The sequence below is a fragment of the Canis lupus genome, chromosome 4 (assembly GCF_011100685.1).
Source record: "Canis lupus familiaris isolate Mischka breed German Shepherd chromosome 4, alternate assembly UU_Cfam_GSD_1.0, whole genome shotgun sequence".
NCBI lineage: Eukaryota > Metazoa > Chordata > Mammalia > Carnivora > Canidae > Canis > Canis lupus.
In genome coordinates this window covers 43,478,188-43,497,575 of record NC_049225.1, presented here as the reverse complement: position 1 = coordinate 43,497,575, position 19,388 = coordinate 43,478,188, and the positions used below count along the sequence as shown (strand labels likewise).

At 44.2% G+C, this 19,388-nt stretch overlaps 1 protein-coding gene across 1 annotated transcript in view; it reads right to left on the bottom strand.

The window, feature by feature from the left end:
• The window catches only part of SLIT3 (slit guidance ligand 3), a 591,933-nt gene that overhangs the window by 493,612 nt on the left and 78,933 nt on the right, over window positions 1–19,388 (bottom strand). The window contains exon 4 of the mRNA XM_038535455.1: window positions 103–174. Within this exon, the coding sequence (XP_038391383.1) occupies window positions 103–174 (72 nt within the window). The remainder of the gene's footprint in view (window positions 1–102; window positions 175–19,388) is intronic.

Here is a 19,388-nt window from a genome sequence, read left to right as displayed (position 1 = left end):
CTCTGCATGGCACCAGGCTCCATTCACAAAGGTAGCCACAATATCTGTATCACCAAAGCTAGGTAGGACACCAGGTAGAGAACACAATTCAATTCTACTCACAGTCTGGTGAGCTTCGGTGTACTCTGGAAAAGCAATTCTGGGAGGACCTGGAGCTTATTCTTGTTCAGGCGCCTACAGATGAAAAGAAGAATGAAAGGATATCAGGGGACATTAAATTGAATCAAGTATATTCACAGATACCACTTCAATCAATCCATCCATCAATCAGTCAACAGGTATAAGAAGACCTTCTAGATCTTTCAACGTGGGATGCACATCATGTTAAGACATATTCTGTCTTGCAAAGCTTGCAGTCAAGTTTGGATATAAGGCAAGGTCAGTCATAGGCAAGAACACAGCATGGCATGAGTACTGCCATTTTTCCATGATGAGCTTAGGACAGACATCAGTAATTGATCACACTTCTTTCTCACAGATTCCAGACGAGGCTTTTGAAATTTTCTGCCATGTGCTCCAGGGAGCTATTGCCAAGTGACAAAACTGATATGCAAAATGGATCCCTAAAAAGAGATAAAATACTAGAGAGAATATTCTATCCTAGGTAGTGGTGGTGGTGCAGTGGGGAAATAGTAGTTACTATGGAAGCAGAGGAGGCTCTGGATTGAGGGGCCAAACAGAATCCCTGCCAGCCTGGCTCTTTGGCCCAGAGTAGGCCTGCACTACAACTTTCACAGACCCTTGGCACTTTTGCCTTTGCGTGTCCCTAACTCTATACAAAAATTAAATCATATTTTATAACTATGTTGGTATAAAATATATTATCATATATTATAACATTTACTTTGACCTGAAAGGGTTTTTTTCCTCCTAATTTTAAAAAAATGAAAGCATTTTCATAGGGCTCTAAAAGTGCTGTTGGCCCTGGACACAGTCCCCACTGTGCCTAATGGAGCAGTCAGCTTTGGGTCAAAGATCACAGTCTGGGCATGCCGTGTGGCTGGAGGTAAACTCATCCCAGGAGGGACACCCCACATGGGATGGCAGCAATGGAGCCAATCAGACGCTCTCCTGAGAATGGCCAATACTAGTGCCAACAGTTAAAGAAGGTCATGGATGCTTCCAAAGGACCCTGAAACCTTGTGGCCTCAAAGAAGGCTGCTCTCCTGGGAGTGGGAGGCCAAGAGGGGGACCCCGTTCCCTGCCTGTCCCATGTCTCTCTCCTAATATCTCTTATCAGTGAGTGCCCAAACCAACGTCTCCAAATCTGTCCCCAGAATATCTTGGAGCAAAAGAATAGCTTATAGCTTGGTTGAATTTCTTCCTTAGATTGGTCTGCCTATTTGGTTACCTGGGACAACCATATTATCCTATCTCAGAGTTAAGCAAACTGAAGAAAAGAAAAGGTGAACTTCTTCCTCACTCTTGCCCCAAAGTCCACATTCTTCCCACTGGGCCAAGCAGACATGATTTCTTGGGTGGGAATTTGGTATTTTATCCCTTTTGTCCCAGATTGATAGCCAAACACTTCAGAGGGACAGGGAACTAGAAGAAGGTTATAAAGGGCAAAGCATGTAAGAGAGGAGCATTTAAGACTCCAGAATAAGGCTCCTGTCAGAAGTGTGCTGCTCAGCCCTGATGGGGCTCATGGTGTGTGGGGGCTGGTATGGACCAGTGATTCTATTAGTGAGCTCCTGACTGCAACAAGGCCAGGTGTGAGGCTGGGAAGTTGGACAGGATAAGCTCAAATTCTGTGCTTCCCCCCAACGGCAGTCTGACTCCCACATCAGTGCTCTTTTTAAATTTGTTGTTAATTGTGGTAAAAAAAAAAAAAAGTAACAAAATTTTCCATCTCAATCGTTTTCAAGTGTACAGTTCAGTAGTGTTAAGTATATTCACATTATTGTGAAGATCTCTGGATCCTTTTCATCTTGCAAAACTGAAACACTACCCCATCAAACAACCCCGCCCCACCCTGCCCAGTCCCTGATAGCCACCACTATACTCTCCGTTTCCATGAATTTGACTGGTGTTTTTTTTCGATTACTCCCAGTATCTACTCTGTGTTCCTGTCACTAAAATGGGAAGACAAGGTACACCTGGGTGGCTCAGTGGTTGAGCATCTGCCTTCAGCTCAGGTGGTGATCCCCAGAGTCCTGAGATGGAGTCCGGCATCAGGCTCCCTGCAGGAGCCCTCTGCCTGTGTCTCTGCCTCTCTCTCTCTGTGTCTCCCATGAATAAATAAATAAAATCTTTTTAAAAGTTAAAAAAAAAAAAAGGAAACATGCAGGCATCCCAGGGGCGGGTGAAGGGTAATCTAGTTGCTTGTTTAGAGCAGTTCCCAGTCAGTGATAGGTGCCTTTATGTCATGTGGGTGCACTGATCCCAGAGGAGGCATGGCAGTATGATTTTGAGGCTGGCCAGGGCTGGGTTCAGGTGTGGCTGTATCTTGATCTCTCTGTGGGACCTTGGGAGTCCCACACCTAATGAGCCAGTGTTCCATGTGCAAAATAACCCTATTTAGTTGGGTTACAGTAATTCATAATGACACAGTATATGCCCAAGCGTCCAGCACTGCAATAAGAAGCACACTGATAATAAAAATGATGCTTGTTGAGTCCTGACTGCATGGCAGATGCCTGGCTTCATGCTGGATGGGCTGGGTCACAGGCAGTAGAGCTCAGAGGCAGACATCAATATGATCCACACCTCATGACTGAGGACACAGTGCCTGGAGCAGTTGGGTACATTCCACAGGCCGTGGTATTAGGAAGCGGTAGGGATAACATCTGGACCCAGCCAGTCTGCCTCCAGACGCCTGGTTCTGAACCACTAACCACTCAAAGCCTTGCAATAACTGACAGCTCCCTTCCTCTTCCCCCTCTTCTTTTTTTGCCCTCTGCTTCCTTTCATCCAGGGTTGCCACTCCCTCTGCCCCAGCCCAGACAACCATCTACCCTGAATACATTTCCCTCCCTGAAAAGAACTCTCTTGGAGGTCCCTAAGGCCAGAACTGGTCTCTCTGTGGGTCTGTCTGGAACCACCCTCTATTGTCCTAGCTGCACAAAGCTGAGTGAGAGTTACATTCAGGCGACCAGGACCTGAGTCACGGCAAAAATCCTAAAATCCAGCCCACCAAGGCTTGTAGCGGGTAGGGTGTTTAGTGTGCTAAAAGCCCTAAACCAGAGTTGAAGCTAAAAATAAAGCCAGCTTGGCTCCAAGGCTCCAGGAAGGGAAGGAATCATTTTTCAGTATTTGTGGCTGGACAAAAATAAAAACACAACCAAATTGAGCCAATTGTGCTCTGCCTGCTGCTCTGTAAACCCTGATGAGGCTTCCAGGGCAGCTGGACCGGGCTCTTCTCCCAAAGCCTCCGGGTTTTTCCGCTTCAGCCTGGGCGGGGCTCATGCTGGTTCTCCCTATCACAAGGAGTTTGATGCTCTATTTAATTTCCAGCTCATCCCGGGATTTATTCACGTTTACTTAGCTAACCAAACTGGCTGAAAAGCCTTCCTTAAGGAGCTGATGAAGGTTCCAAGCTGCATAAGGTGCATTCCCATGTAGAGCAGCTCCTGAACAGAAAAATGAACAGCATGAAATGTGACATTCTCCTGGTGGAGGCACAGGTCAGCACTGGGCTGCAGATGGGAGCTAACTGGCCATGATGACCTCTATCACTATGCCATCCACTCTATCACTCATGCCATGCTCTGTCATCCTGGGCCCAGAGGTGGAAATCTCCTGCCATGGTTCAAGCTGAAAATAGATCCGTGATGCCTGGATGGAGAAAAGGACCGAACGGAACCCATATGAGGGCAGACCTGAGGAGGTAGGCTGACAAACAGGCCATAGGCCAGGTCAGTGATAAGATAAAGTCCACCTGGCTATCCCCCTCTCTTTGAGATCAGCACTCTTTTTTAGCTTTCCTGCTGTAATAGTGAGCAGCATAAAGGTAAAAAATCTACTGGCTGTGAATTGCATACTGCTTTTCAGCCTGAATTATGAAGCTTTGCAGTACTGCTGATCACCTTCCTGGAAGTACCTGGATATAAGATCTGATTAGAGGATTTGCCTTTTTTGTTGTTGTTGAATTTGTCCATTTATCTATCCATTCAATCATCCATCCAGCTTTCCACCCAACCATCATCCGTCTATCTCTTCCATCTCTTCAGGCCTTTTTTTTCAATATGATCATACAAAGATGAATAAGAATATTCCCTTCCAAATATCAGAGGGGAGCCAGTGAACCCAGACCTGGTAGGAAGGCTTCCCAAAGGAAGTTGTTGGGATTTAGTTTTTAAGCATGAGTACAGGTCTTCAGGAGACAGGGACAAAGGGCTCTAGACTTGTGCATGGCCATGGAGGGCCTTGAGACCCAGAAGCACTTGGGGAGCAGGCTGCATTGCTGGGTGGTGGGGATGACATAAGAAACAGAAGTGATTAAGCTATAGATCTGGGCAGGGGTCCTACAGCAAGGGCCTTTGTGGGTCATCATGATGGATCTGGGCTCAAGTGTTTCCTCAGAGTATTGGGAAGCCACACAAAGGGTATGAGCAAGGGAATGATCATCTGGTTTAGATTTTAGAAAGTCTTCTTGAGCAACAGTAAACCTGGTTTGGCAGAGTCTAAAAGAGGAAGCAAGGAAACTAGTTAAGAGGGCTCTTATGTAATCTACTTGGCTACATGAGGACATGGTTAAAAATGAGAATGGTACTGGGGTGTAGGAGACACATGTGAAGCATCATCAACAGTCAGAGGGAGTTACAGGGGTGGAAGTGTTAAAACTGGCCCCTAGGGCTCCTGTTAACTGAGTAACTGATCAGTTGAGATTACTAGTCACTGGTAAAAGGAAGAGAGAAGGGAGACCAGCACACAGAACCTGGTATGTTTAGATTCAAGATTTCTATACTACTGGGTCATCTCAAATATGTTCTGATGACTAGTATCAGTAGCTAGTAATAACAGTGAGACCATGACTCAGGCGCTGTACCAAGCACTTTACATGCACTATTCCACCTAATTCCCATAAAAATGCATTAAGGCTAGTGCTCTCAGTAGCCCTATAACAAGGGAACAGAAGCCTAAAGAGGTTAAAGCACTCGCCCAAAGTCAAACTTGACCAAAATGGTGGTGACAGGATTTGAACCCAGACACCTGATGCTAAAGCTGTGATCTTAGCTACCATGGAGAATGATAATATTTAACTTAGCTCTTCATTATAGGCCATCTCAACTTATCACAGACTATCACATGTGAGTCTCATTTTTCCATTAACTTCTGAAGGTCCTCAGGAATAGAGAATACATCTAATATCTCTCTGCTGTCCCAACTTCAGCCCTCACAGCCCCAGGCATGCAGGGGTGGTGCTTTAGGAAGGGCCTGTTGAATTTCATGAATGAATCATAAGGAAAGAATGGCAAATCTGGGAGCCTGAAGAACCAACGGTCTTCCTGGGCTAGGTGACAGAAGCCATCCTGTTTGGAGGCAAACACAACTCCCAGAGGGCCCACTTGTCTCTCTGCATTCTCCAGAAGCTTCTTGTAGATTCACCTGCCTCACTGAAAGGCAAGGCAAGAACAGCAGGGCTCATTCAGTGCTTCCCTCTGTGGGTGAAGGACAGAGTGAGAGGCCTCCAGGCCGGAAGCATGTATGTCAGCGGCAGGCCAGGGCAAGGCCCCAGCACAGCAAATCCCTTCCTTCCCTCAGGGAATGGTGGCAGGTCCAGCTGCCCAGCCACGGCCCGAAGGAGGGAAAAAACGTCAAAGCGTGCTAACTGCCAAAGGTCACTGGGATTGTTTACTTTAGTAATGAAATTAATTGGTTCCCCAGCCTCAGGCACTTTTCTAGGCAGCCTGGATGCTCTCCAGGTCTACTGGTACTTTCAGAAATGTCAACATGTCTAAGCAACAAGGGCCAGAGAGGCTCTGTCATTCAGAGCAGCTCCAAGCCTCCCCCAGTGGATAGACAAAGAGAACCATGGAGCTGGGGCTCTATGTAAGTACAGAGGAAGGGCAGCCCCTAATTGCAGAGGTCTCAAATCCTAGCTCAGGTGGCACCATCATCCACGGGGATATACAGGTGTCACTATACATCAGGGGAACTCTCTGAACATAAGGGGGAAAACCTGACCTTGGCAAGTGAAAAAGGCAGACAGCCCTGATTTGGGGCTATTTCTATAGTTGCTCCCTATAAACAATGAAGTCCTCTTATTTTCTTGGTTTCCTCACTGGTCAAATCAAATTCAGACTTTTTTCCTGCTATACAGTTTTCATAATGCAAACTGGATGTAGCCTGATCAGTTCAGTGAGAAAACGGACTTGTGATATTGTTGGTTTACATGACTGTCATGATCAGAAATGGTTCCCACGTGTGTGGAAACAAAGCCTATATGCTTCAGCACTCATGACCACTTTTGTTGGGTGACTGATTCTTCTTTGCCATTGGGATTTCCATTTTTAAAATTTGTTTTTATTTTTTTTGCTAGCAGCTCTCTTGAGGTATAATGGGGGCTTCCTTTTAATAGCACTGTCGGTCCAAACCACAATTTATTTTGATGGTTCAGAAGCAAGTTGACCTGAATCTTATCTTCCACAGAATTCAGCATTTGCTCATTGACATTTAGATTGGCTTATGCCAATTTTGAAAATCTGTTATTTTTAGTTTATAACTTCAAAATTTCCTTAATAGCAATTAAAACCTTAATTTTTGACATTTCTGTAAGAAAAATAACTTTATTCCCATCATCTAAAATTCTTGCTCCTGAGCAGTTTTTTCCTCATTGAGGTTGAGAACCCATTTATTTTTTTTATTTTTTTCTAAATATTTATTTATTTGAAAGAGAGAGAGGAGGAGAGGGAGGGAGAAGAACAGGAGAAGAGGCAGAGGAAGAGAGAATCTCAAGCAGACTCCTTCCCTGTGTGCGGAGCCCAACATGGAGCTCGATCCCAGGAACCCTGAAATCATGACCTGAGCCAAAATCAAGAGTCAGTTGCTTAAACAGCTGAGCCACCCAAGTGTCCCCAGAGAATCCATTTTAAAAATAACTTAAAATTTATTTTAGGAACACGATTATTATGTAACAGCAAAACATGTATTTCATGAGGTCCCTGAGAGGGATGAATGGTTTAACATCTGCAAAGGTCTCTGCAGAGCTCCTCAAAGGCTCAACAAATGGTGGCTGTGACAACTACTGTCTTGTCACCATCATCATCCTTAGATGCCCCAGGAGACCAGAAATAGATTTATTTCTCCTGTATAGACTACTGTGTTGGTCAGCATGGCTATTAGCATAACAAAATCTCATTGAGTTAGTACTGTAAACACAGATTATATACTCACAGAAAGGACTTGCTCCATCTTGTGAGATGACATAGGGAAGGCATGGCCTCCAAGGCCACTACACTGGGGAAGAGAGGAAACAAGGAACCAGACCAGCTCTTAGCTTTCTTGATCTAGTAATGACTCATAACAATTTATTTCCCAGTGGATTGTACATGAAACCACATTACTATACTGGGGGCTCCGATTCCAGGAAAACATGTCTAGGGTGGGAGAAAACACACATTTATGCGTGCGTGTGAAAGCACATACACGGACACATGCACCCAACATACACTGCAGCTACAGTGAGGACACACCTTAACAGAGTCATATATCTGTCAGAGCTGACCGAGTCCATTTCAGACAGCTAGACCGCTTTACAGTGGCCAACACTTGTCTTCACCCACATAGGGCAGGCAGCTCCCCAGACTCCAGAGTCACCCCTCAGTCCCTTCTGAGACAAGCTGGTCCTGCATCCTCTCCTGCCTCAGGGTGTTTATATATGCCCCTCCCTTCTCTGGGAATTCTCTTTACCCTGTGACCAGGGTGGCAGCTGTGGAGGTGTGAAGATAGAAATGTTCTGATGATGGGACAGAATTTGCCAATGGATTGATTGGAGGTGAGGACTGAGAGGCAGAGGAATGAGCATTGACACTGAAGTTGGGCCTGTGCATCTAAAGCTGAAACTACTGCTACTGGAGATGGGGAAGGAGCATGGATAGAGCAGGTCTAAGGACCAGATTTAGATATATTAAATCTGATATGCTTATAAATATCAAAGTGGAGACACCTGATAGGCAATTGGATATGCAAATCCAGGCTTTAGGAAGAAGACCAAGATAGAGAGGCACATGATATTTAAAGGCATGAACCATGGTTCCCCTAATGGGTGATGAAGAAAGGGATGAGTCGTGGGCTTGTACCACCCAGTGGAGAGCAGAGAGAGCAGGAAACAGCCTCCAGTGTGGTAGGAGGAGAAGCAAGAGAGGATGGAATTGTGGAAGCCAAGTGAGGGGAAAGAGTTCCAAGGCAGGGCAGGATTACTGCTGAGAGGTAGAGAAAGATGAGGATGACATTGGGTCCAGCAATAAGGAGCTCAATGGTGACCTGGAGGGAGTAGGCTGGTATAGAAGTAGGCATCAACCATTAACTAGAGTGGCTCAAGAAAGAGTGGGAGGAGGAAATCAAGGGGAAACAAGAATTTTGAGGGGGTTTGCTATAAAGAAGGACAGAAAACAGGCTGGTAGCTAGCAGGGGATATGGAGTCAAGAAAGGCTTTTGTTGTTTTTAGCTTTTAAGATGGGAAGGCAGGATTGCAACATGCTTCTGTGCTGATGAGAATGATCTGGTAAACAGGGTAACAGGGTAAATCGATGGTACAGGGGATGAAGGGAAAATTTTTAGAGTGAGGCTCTTGACCAGGTGACAAGGAAAATCCCAATGCACAAGTGATGCCAATGGCCTTTCACAGGGCCAAAGGTCATCTGTGGCAACAGCAGGGCAGGCAAAAGTTAGGGGACAGGGTACGGGAGACATGGTGATAGGCATCTATGGAAGGCCTCCTCTCATTACTGCTATTTTCTCACTGATAAAGGAAGCTAGGGATTGAGGACAGTGACCAAGGAGAGCAGGTAAGAAACAGTTTTCCAGGAAAGAGTAGGAGATGAACTGACCAGGAAAGGCTGGAGGTTGGTGGGGCAGCAGCCAGTGAGGTTAGTGACTCTGAGTTACACATGAGATCTGCCTACATAAGCATGTGTCTGTTCTCTAGACACATTCAAGCTGCCTGGGTGATGGGGTGCAAACAACCGAAATTGAATTCAGCCTAGAGTTTTTGTAGGAGCTATGATAGAGGGGGAGATGGACAAGGGAGTTGAGGGTGTTAGAGCTCTTATGGAAATGGGTCATGATATCTTATGTTGACTAAGGAAGTAAGGGGGGTTGTTATGATCTGGATGGTTGTGTGTCTCCCCCACCCCACCAATCACATTCATAGGCTGAGATCCTAACTCCCAAGGTGATGATTTAAGAGATCGGCCTTGGGGAGCTGATTAGAATATGACAGCAGAGCCCTCATGAATGGTATTAATACCTTTTTAAAATAGGTTCCAGAGAGATCTGTTGCTCTCTCCATCAGGTGAGGAACAGAAAGAAGTCAGCAGTCTGCAGCCCAGAAGACAACCCTCCACAGAACACAACCATGTCACACCCTGATCTTGGACTTCAGCCTCTAGATTGTGAAAAATAAATCTCTGTTGCTTTATGCTACCCAGTCTGTGGTATTTTGTTATAGCAGCCCATATGGAATAAGACAGAGGTTATCAGGTGGGTATGAAACAGTGACAAGATGACAGAGCAAGTGTGTTATAGGCTCCTGAGGATCCAAGGACTCATGGGTAGGGCACAGGCCTGGGGCTTAGGGAATCTGGGTGATGGTCCTATCTCTGCCCCCAAGAGCTGCATGGCTGTGTAAACCATACTACCCCAGTTTTCTATATCAACAGACTCAGTGGGTTATTGAGATGATTCCTAATATCCCTCTATTATTCTCCTTATTCTGAGAGGTGGATAGGATATCTGGATTTTACATCCAGCTCTAAATGATCTATAAATCCTTAGGGCTTAAATTCTCTTTCTTGGGATGCCTGGGTGGCTCAGTGGTTGAGCGTCTGCCTTCGGCTCAGGGCGTGATCCTGGAGTTTCAGGATTGAGTCCCACATCGGGCTCCCAGCAGGGAGCCTGGTTCTCCCTCTGCCTATGTCTCTGCCTTCTCTTTGTATCTCTCATGAATAGATAAATAAAATTTAAAAAACAAAACAAAAAGCTTCTCTTTCTCTTGGCTTCTTCATATGAAAAATGAGAATAATGATACCTATTAGATTATCCATGCAAATATGAGGCACCATGAGAAGTGGGTTATTTTTTTTTTTGTCAATTTTCTTCACTGCAACTCAGAACTTAGAATAGTTCCTAGCAGCTAGTTCCTACAACTCAGAACTTAGAATAGTTCCTAGCAACTAGTAGATGCTCAATAAATATTTGCTGTTTGGTTGGTTGGTTGGTTGGTTGGTTAGTTGAGTGAATGAATCATTCAATCAATGAATCAATGAGTGAGTGAATACCTACTTCACCTGTCCCATGAAATCACTGAGGAACAAATGAGATGAAGAAAGTAAACTCTGAAAAAAAGCTTGCAGTGATATAAGTTGCTATGCAATGCTGCCCAAGTACCCCTGTGCTGGCCATTTCACTCTGGCTATTAAAACCAGAGTATCTGATTAGGGACCTGCTGGAGTACTGCAACTGGGTTACTGGAGAGCTGAAATCACAATAGTACATTTGGTCACAGTGTTAGAAAGATAGTCCTGAGAATATGAGGCCCCAGGCACATGCCATCTAATTTATATAGTGGGATGAGAGGGAAGCAAGGACAGCTCCAGAACTGAGTGAAGCCAGAGGGAAGCTGAGGGTCCCTACACCACATGCAGCATTAGAGTGAGGTCTCTGTATCCGCAGAATGAGGAGTGCTAACGAGAAAAGGCAGAAGGCCCCCAAAAGACAAACTCTCTCTTGTTTGTGATGCCTGGTAATGAATATAGGAGAGCTATGTTGGGGAGGGCAGGAGAGGAGGATTGAGAATTCCTCAGATGCTAGCATTGCTCTGTAAAAGCACGCTCCATCAAGACATTAAGCATGCCTCAAGCAGCCTATGGCTAATGTTGAATCATTTCTACTAGGATTCAAGAGAAAAATACTTTAGGCAGCTATAGGATTCCCCCACCCCCACCCCGCCCCGCTTAAAGTCCCCAAAACAATGCAGCAAAGCTGGTTCTAAATAGGATGGCATGAACACAGCCTATCACAGACTTCCCTTCTCTCTGGCTTGTTCTCAGCCCGTCACCTGGGTCTCCAACCCCTTTGACCCACAGGTAGGAAAATGACAGATGCAAATTGCAGGAGAAACACTCTAGCTGGTGGATGTCATGGGGGCAGGTGCAACTCAGCACAAATTTTCTCAAAGTATACTGTTTAAAATGGTCCTGTTTGAACCCACTGGCCTTTGCTTTTGTTTTAAGAAAGTTCAAAGTAAAAAAGAGAGAGAGAGAGAGAAAGAGAGAGAGAGAGAGAGAGAGAGAGAGAAAAGAGGCCTGACAGCAAAAGATTCAAACATTCCTAGCTTGTGAATGACAAATTTCCCTTTCGTTTCTGTTCTAAACACTTGCACTCTCCAAGATCTGTTAATGATGGTGTGCTTCTCTGTGTGTTTATCTAGCTATCTAGATAGATGTCTACATATTGAGCAACAAAAAAAGATCTCTGAAGCCTTTTCAGGCATGAGCCAAGGAATGCAGAGTAATTATCTGTGACCAATTCTCATCTATAACTAATTAGAATTTTACTTTCTCATAGCATTTCCTTCCTGGTCCAGGTCCAAGGCTTTTCCTTCTTCTTTTTTTTTCTTTTTTCTTAGAATAGGAATATACCTGGATACGTTTAGAACCATGGGGTGGGAAGGGAAGAGGGTGAAAGAGGAACAGGGGATAGGGGTACTTTTCAGATTGCATTATTGCTTTAATCTAATTGAACCTTCTTTGGTTATTCCTTGTTGTGAACGCTTTTCCAGCACGGGAAGGGAGTTCTCAACCCTCTGGCTGTTGCATTTGAACTGAAGTCTGCAGAATAGTTTAAGAGCCCCTGCTCACCTCTCTCACTCCCACCTCAGGCGAGCGATTCCCCATCCCAACCACGGCTTTGAGATCCCTTCCAAACTTGTTGGCGTCTCAAACTGAATCCCAGATGTTCACTTAGCAAGAAATAAATGAATGGCCCAAGCTGAGGACTGAACCAGTGATCCTCACAAATAGATTCCAGGTGTGTTGGCATCTGGATTGCTATCTCTCTTTTTCTCCATTTTACGTGTATGTGTACACACACACACACACACACACACGATACCACTTCCATCCTGAAAAAGAATTCAACACCATCTCCAGATGTAGAGCTGATGCAGAATGGTCAGGACTAGTTACCTAACATGAATTACATCTTTTCAATCATGGACAAAGGCAAAGGGCCCCAAACACATCCCCCTTTGCCTTTGATAATCAAAAGCATGATACATTTGATGTTCAAAATCAGGTTAGGCCTGAAAGTGCTTAGAATTGCTAAACTACCTTAATTGGCATCAATTTTCATTGTCAATCTTAGCCACTTCCTGCATTTCCTATGAAACTCACATTATTGCCAATTTAACAAGCACCTACTATTTGCCTACCCAGGACAAGAAATACAGGGAAAGAAAAGAGAGAAGGCAAGACATCTGCCTTAAAGAATAGAGTCCTATAGGGACACCTGGGTGGCTCAGCAGTTGGGCACCTGCCTTTGGCTCAGGTCATGATCCCTGGATCTGGGATCAAGTCCCCCATCGGGCTCCCTGCGAGGAGCCTGCTTCTCCCTCTGCCTATGTCTCTGCCTCTCTCTCTCAGTCTGTGTCTTTCATGAATAAATAAATAAATCTTAAAAAAAAAAAAAAAGAATAGAGTCCTATAGAAACAGCAAAGTTTAAGTCACTTAATTAATAAATTGAGAAATTTAATGTTTAGTCAGTACCTATTTCTTTTTTTAACTTTTACTCATTTTTGATGCTTCCCTTTTTTAATTCAAGTATAATTAACATACAGTATTATATTAGTTATAGGTGCACAATATAGTGATTCAACAATTCCATACATTTTTCAATGTTCCCAAAATAAGTGTACTCAATCTCCTTAATCTATTTCACCCATTCCCCTCCCGCTCCCACCTCCCTTCTGGCAACAGTTTATGCTCTATACTTCAGAGTCTGGGTCTGTCTCTTTTTTTCTTTCTTTGTTTCTTAAATCTCACATGAGTGGAATTATATGGTATTTGCCTTTCTCTGACTTACTTCACCTAGCATTATACCCTCTAAGTCTATCCATGTTGTTGCCACTGGCAAGATTTCATTTCTTTTTTTGTGCCTGAGTAATAGTCCATTGTGTATTTATACCCCATCTTCTTTGTGCCTATTCTGTGTCATGCTTTGGAACACAAAATCCAGCAAGATCCTCATCTTAAAGAGCTTATAGTCAGTCTAATAGGGAAGGAAGACAAGTACATTGAAGACCACAAACAAATGTGATGTGTGCTGATGGAGAAGGGAATAGAGGAAGCTGTGGGAGAAGTCTTTATGGATTTGTTGAGGAGGCAATCTTGGATTAAATCTGGTGACAGAGGGAGGAAAAAGCTAGGGAATGAAAAACAGAAAGGGCAGAGACAATACATGGCTTAGAAACCGTGATGGACACAGGCCCAGCATCTATGTTAATGTGTTGAGTGAAGGATGAGGATACCCTCATCCTCATCCTTGGGTGGGTGAATAGAGTAAGACGTGGCAGGCACAAGCCATGTGAGGCTAGGGGCACTTAAAAGCCAAGTTGGAAAGATCAGCACACATGAAGCAATGAGAGAAGCGTGAGCTGGAACATTGGGTGGTGGGCATCAGTTGTAAGTGAAGCAGGAAGAGTGAGCCAATCAAGGGCTCAGGGACTTGTGGTGGAGGCAAATCTTCAAGGACAGGTAGATAGAAAGGGGTAGGGTTTTCAAGGCTCAGAGGGCAGTATAGGCACAGCTAGAGGCAAATGCTTTTCCAAGATAGGTGCACAGACAGTGAGGCAACCATTATGGTCCCAAGAGTGGAAATATGTAGAGACAAAAATGAAGGTTAAATGGATGGGATGAAGCTACAGGGTTAATGGGAGGCCAGTGGCTCCCCAAATGCAGTCATCAAACCCCTAAAGTGATTTCAGAGGGTAAATACACAAACATGTTTACCTCAATCAGCATTTATTTTTATGTTTTTAGAAAAATGTGTAATTCTCTTGTTGTAATTAATACTTAAGATAATGCTAAGGGGAAAAAGTAAGTTGACTTAAAATCAAGTTAAAGAAAATACTAAATAATAACAGTACAGGTGTGACACAGGTAGACCAGAATCATGAAGCAGGTATAGAACTTGCTTGCATTTGGGGGAAATCTGTGTTGCTAAGTGGCTGGTCACTGAAGTTTCTTGACCAGGCCAGATATGAAGAAAGGAACACTGTAGGAAAAAGATTCAGGCAGGGCAGACAGGAAGTTTTATCAAGGGGAAGCAAGAGCTGATGGGGAGAACACGGAGGTGCTCATTTTATGAGGCAGTATGAGTCAAAGAGGACCACAGTTACAATTGGCTGACAGGCAGGAAGATGATGAGGATAGTTGGAATAGAGAGAAAACATACTAGATGGGTTTATTGTTCTAATTCTTCCCTCCTTCTCTGTGATAGAATCATATACCTAAGACTTTGGCCATGTGTCCTTGCAGTATTTCCCATGAAAGAATGCAGTCTTTATCTCCTTGACCTGCTGGTGTCGAGCTTGGACATGTACCTTGATTTGGCCAAAGAAGGTTGGTGGATGTGATATGAGCAGGGGCTTTAAATGTGCTTCTGTGGTTTGGCTTGATCTCATCTCTTCTTCCACCTGCCTTGAGAAAAATATGCTTCTGGTAGTCTCAAGCCCAAGGAGAATAAGAAATCACATGAAAAATCCTAAACCCAGTCAACAGTTTGAATCCAAGCCCTACTGAGCCTAGCTGAGGTTAGCTGATATCAGCCAAACCCAGCCAACTTATGACCCAAAAGCAAGGAAAATAAGCATTTATTTTCCATAAGACACTGAGGTTCTAAGGTTCAGATAAAAAGGGAAATTGACTACTACAGGGGAGATTTGCAGATTTGCAGTTGTCTCCTTCTGGTCCTCCTGTTTCCACCATTGCTCACCGACATCCTCTTTTCCTCTAGCAGCTAGAATGATCTTTTCAAAATCCACATCAAGTCACTCCTTTGCTGAGAATCCTTCAATGGCTCTCATCTCATTCAGTTGAAAGCAATGGACCACATGTCTCTACACAATCTGTCTACCTCCCTCCTCCTTTGCCTCTCACACTTCAGCACCTTCTACTCTCCTGCATTCTCATACTGCTCCAGCCACATAGCCTCCCTGCTTCTCCTGGAACACATCAGGATGCTCCCTTCCTTAGGTCTTCTCCTTGCTTTCCTCTTCCTAGAAAACACTTCCCTCAGATATCCAAATAGCTAATATCTTCACCTTCTAAAGCAGTGGAATGAATGACATGGACTGCTCTGAATCCAACTTGATATCTCATGGACATCCCATTGGCATGTCTGATGTGGATATTGTCATCTCCCTCCACCCCAAACTTGCTCCTACCCACACAGTCCCCATCTCAGGGAGTGATCCTCTCTCATGCTTCACTCCTTTTCACTTGACACTCTCCATGTGCCACAAGTTACGATATTCTGTGAGCTTTGCCTATTCAATATGTCTCCAAACCATATTGAATTACTTCAAACCTTTCCTACTTCAGGCTACCATGGTCTCCCCCTGCATTACTGAAATGGGCTCTGGTTACTAGCCTTCTTGCCTCCAGTCTTGTTCTTTTATCTTCCCACTCAAGTCTTAAAGTGATTCTCCATATTCCAGGTGAATTGATTTCCCTATAATATGAGCCTACTTATATTGTTCCCCTGCTGAAAACCCCTCAATACCTCCCCACTGCCCTCAGAAAATATTAAAATATCTTCATCCTACTTGGGAAGCTTGGTGTCATCTGTCCTTTGTTCCTCTAGCTGTGATGAATTTCATTTAGCTCTCAAACATACCCTGCACTCTTTCGCCTCTGGGCCTTTGCAAATATTGTTCCCTGTATCTGGAATTCTTTGCCTTTTATTCTACTTCATTAACTCCTATTCAGCCTCCAGGTCTCAACTAAGAGTTCATCTCTTCTAGGAAGGCTCTCCAATCCTTTTCTCTACTCCTATGGTCTTCTGAATTATTTCACTATACTGAAATTTCCTATTGGCTGGCTTCTTTCATTAGAAAGTGAGTGATGTACTGAAAGGTGTCTCTATACCAGGGTAGGTAAATATTCTCTGTTAAGAGTCAGGTGGTAATTACCTTAGGCTTTGCAGGCCTTAGGCTAGCTGTCATAATCACTAAATTCTGCCAATGTAGCATGAAAGCAGTCATAAATGATACATACATGAATGGGCATGGCTGTGTTCCTATAAAACTTTTTTTATAAAAATAGGCAGCACACTGGATCTGGCACACTGGCTACACTTTGCCAAACCCTGTTCTAGATTGTCACTGTATCCTCAGGACTAGAAGAATGCCTTCTACATCAAAGGGACTCAATATGGACTCGAATAAAGAAGGAAAGATCAAATGAGTATATGAGTAAGTTAATGGTATGTTTTAAAGGCTACGCTAACCTAGTTTGAAAAATATCTTCCTTAGAATTAAACTTGTATTTTAGGAACTGTGTCTTTTCTTGTCCTCTCATGTTTAAAACTCTGTCATGAAATAAAAATATTTATCAAGTGCCACCCTTTTAAACACTTGACAATGATTAGTCTATTTTATCCTCAGAATAACCCTAGGAGCTATGAACTATTTTATCTTCAGTTTATACAGGAGGAAATCTCAGAGAGGTTCCTCAGGGCTAGAGCTCTGCCTTCCCTTCAGCAGAGCCCTCCTTCCCTAGAGACTCTTGCTCAGAGCCAGTGATCAAGCCCCTCTGTTGGGCTCCTTCCCCCAGTGTCTCTGTGGTTGGCCTGAACACTTGCCTTTCTCTGGCCTGCTGCTGCCTATGCACCATGCACCCAGTCTGGGGTCAGATATTCCTAATTTGGATCACCTGCCTGCCAAACCCTCTAATTCCCTCACCCACAATCTCCAGGTTTGATATGCCTTGCCTTTTCCCCAGGGTTGATCGCTGCTCTGGGCCCTCCTGACCCTCTGAGCTCCATTCTATCACTTTTCCTCTCTCTCACTTTTATTCTGCCCTCCGAGGAAGTTCTAATACCAGCATGACATATTTCAAAGTCCAGGGCACAAATGATTGTATCTAGAACTTGAAAAGTGTGAGAAAAATCCAAGAGATGAGAAATGCTCTGATAGAAGCAGTAGCAAGCTCAGCAGTCTTCCTACGGAGATTCGGCCAATTACGAAAACACTTCCTTTGGCTGAAAAGCTCACCATTGAATTAGACTTGGGGAAGAACATGCCGTAATGTTAAACCCCAAAGGGCTTCTCTTTGCTCCAAGGCCCTGATTTCATCTATAATTTCTCGATGTTTATCAGAAGTATGTTCCCCGTGAGAATTTAAGGGCTCCCAACAAAAGCAGATCCCTCACTGAGAGGCTGGAGGCGGCACTTTCAGCCTAGATTTGTCCTCTCCCCGCTTTTCCAGACAGGGGTCTCTGCGTCTCACCCTGAACTCGGCAGCCCCTGGTGGCTCACAGCACTGGTTTGAATCTAAGTTGTGAGCCGATGGGTATCGCCATGGCGGGATGGGAGGCTGCAATGTTAATTGCTCATTAGCCATCTGTGCACACTGCGCCTCAGCTAAAAGACAAGAGAAAGAATGTGAGCTGCCAATACCTGGGAGTCCAGCTACTGACACACGTGGAAACTATCCAGGGGGACCTCAGGTTCAATCCACAGCTTGGCCACATATTTATTTCTTACTAAAATAACATCTGGCTTTCATTTTTTGGTGACAACTCGTTTGGACAAGACCTTGAGTAGGTTAAAAAAAAATTAGACTTTCCACCCTTCCCCCAACCTTGGGGAACTAAACTTTGTTTAAGCTCTTTTGTGAGCCAAGGGTGTGAATAAGAAATTGGTGTGGGGACTGCAAGCTGGGGTGTAAACAAGGAGTTATTTGTTTCTTCTTATTAAAAGATGATGGCTTTGTGGAGTTCACATACTCCCCACTTGTATGCAAGGCAGAGTTCCTGGGGAGAATATATAGCAAATTATGTACAGGTCCCAGGAGTCCACAGCTCAATTACTAGGCAATTCAAAGGCTCGACTCTGTGTCCAAAGCTTTTGGGACCCAGCCTAAGATGGTTGAGTTTGAAGAGCATGTTTGAGTTGTGCATTGACCCAGGAGAACATAACAATTGTCACAAACACTCTGCAGGTTCCATGAGGAGCTAGTAGCCCTGGCTGCTATAGCCTGGGATCCCTGGGAGTCCCTGCCATAATACAACCTCTGTGAGGTTAAGGACACTATTACTTTTGCTCTTGACCACATCCTCAGCACCTAGCAGAGCATCTGCTTGTAGTAAGTACTCACATGTGTTTGTTCAATAATGAATAAATGGTACAATACACAGTTGCTCTTGTGATTCCAGACCCTGCCTATGGCCACAATTCCTCCAAACACCACCCAGAATATTTCCCACAATTCTGTAGAGGTGGGAGGAAGCTTTTCTGAGACCAAAAACAAGATTTCTTATTGACTGGAGCCTCCACAGCAGAGATGGAGTGGAAGCTCTTGTTTCCTGGCTCTCTAGCTGAGGCATTTCTGAGAAAGAATTGGGTGAGGTTACATAGTGAGTGAGAAGTTGGCTTCACACATTCAAACGTGAAATTTAATTCCATGCCTACTATGTGCAGAGCATGGTGCTAAGTGCTTTGAAGATTTCAAATAAGAGAAAAGGAGGGAGACGGTGCTTGCCCTTGGACTCTCAGAGATTTTCTGATAAGCCACCCTTTTTTCTACCACAGGTCATTTGCACATGCTGCTTGCTTATCTGTATGCATGTCATTCACACTTCCCAATCTTCTTTTAAGTAGCTTCAGATCTTTGCTCAATCATTACTACCACAGGAAATCATTACTACTTTCCCTAATTACCACCCCAGCTAGAGTAGGTCAGATCCCCCAATATGCAACCATATACTCCTTCTGCATAGTACTTAGTACAATTGCAACTTTCCATCATTTTCTGTGATTATTTGATTAACAGCTTCTTCCTACTACCTGCACTGCCCAATACAGTGTCTACTAGACATTTGGCTATTTTAATTAAAATTAATTAATTAAAGTTAAACAAAATTAAAAATTCAGTCCCTCAGCTACATTAGTCACATTTTAAGTGGTCAACAGCCATATGTGGCTAATGGCTATCATACTGAA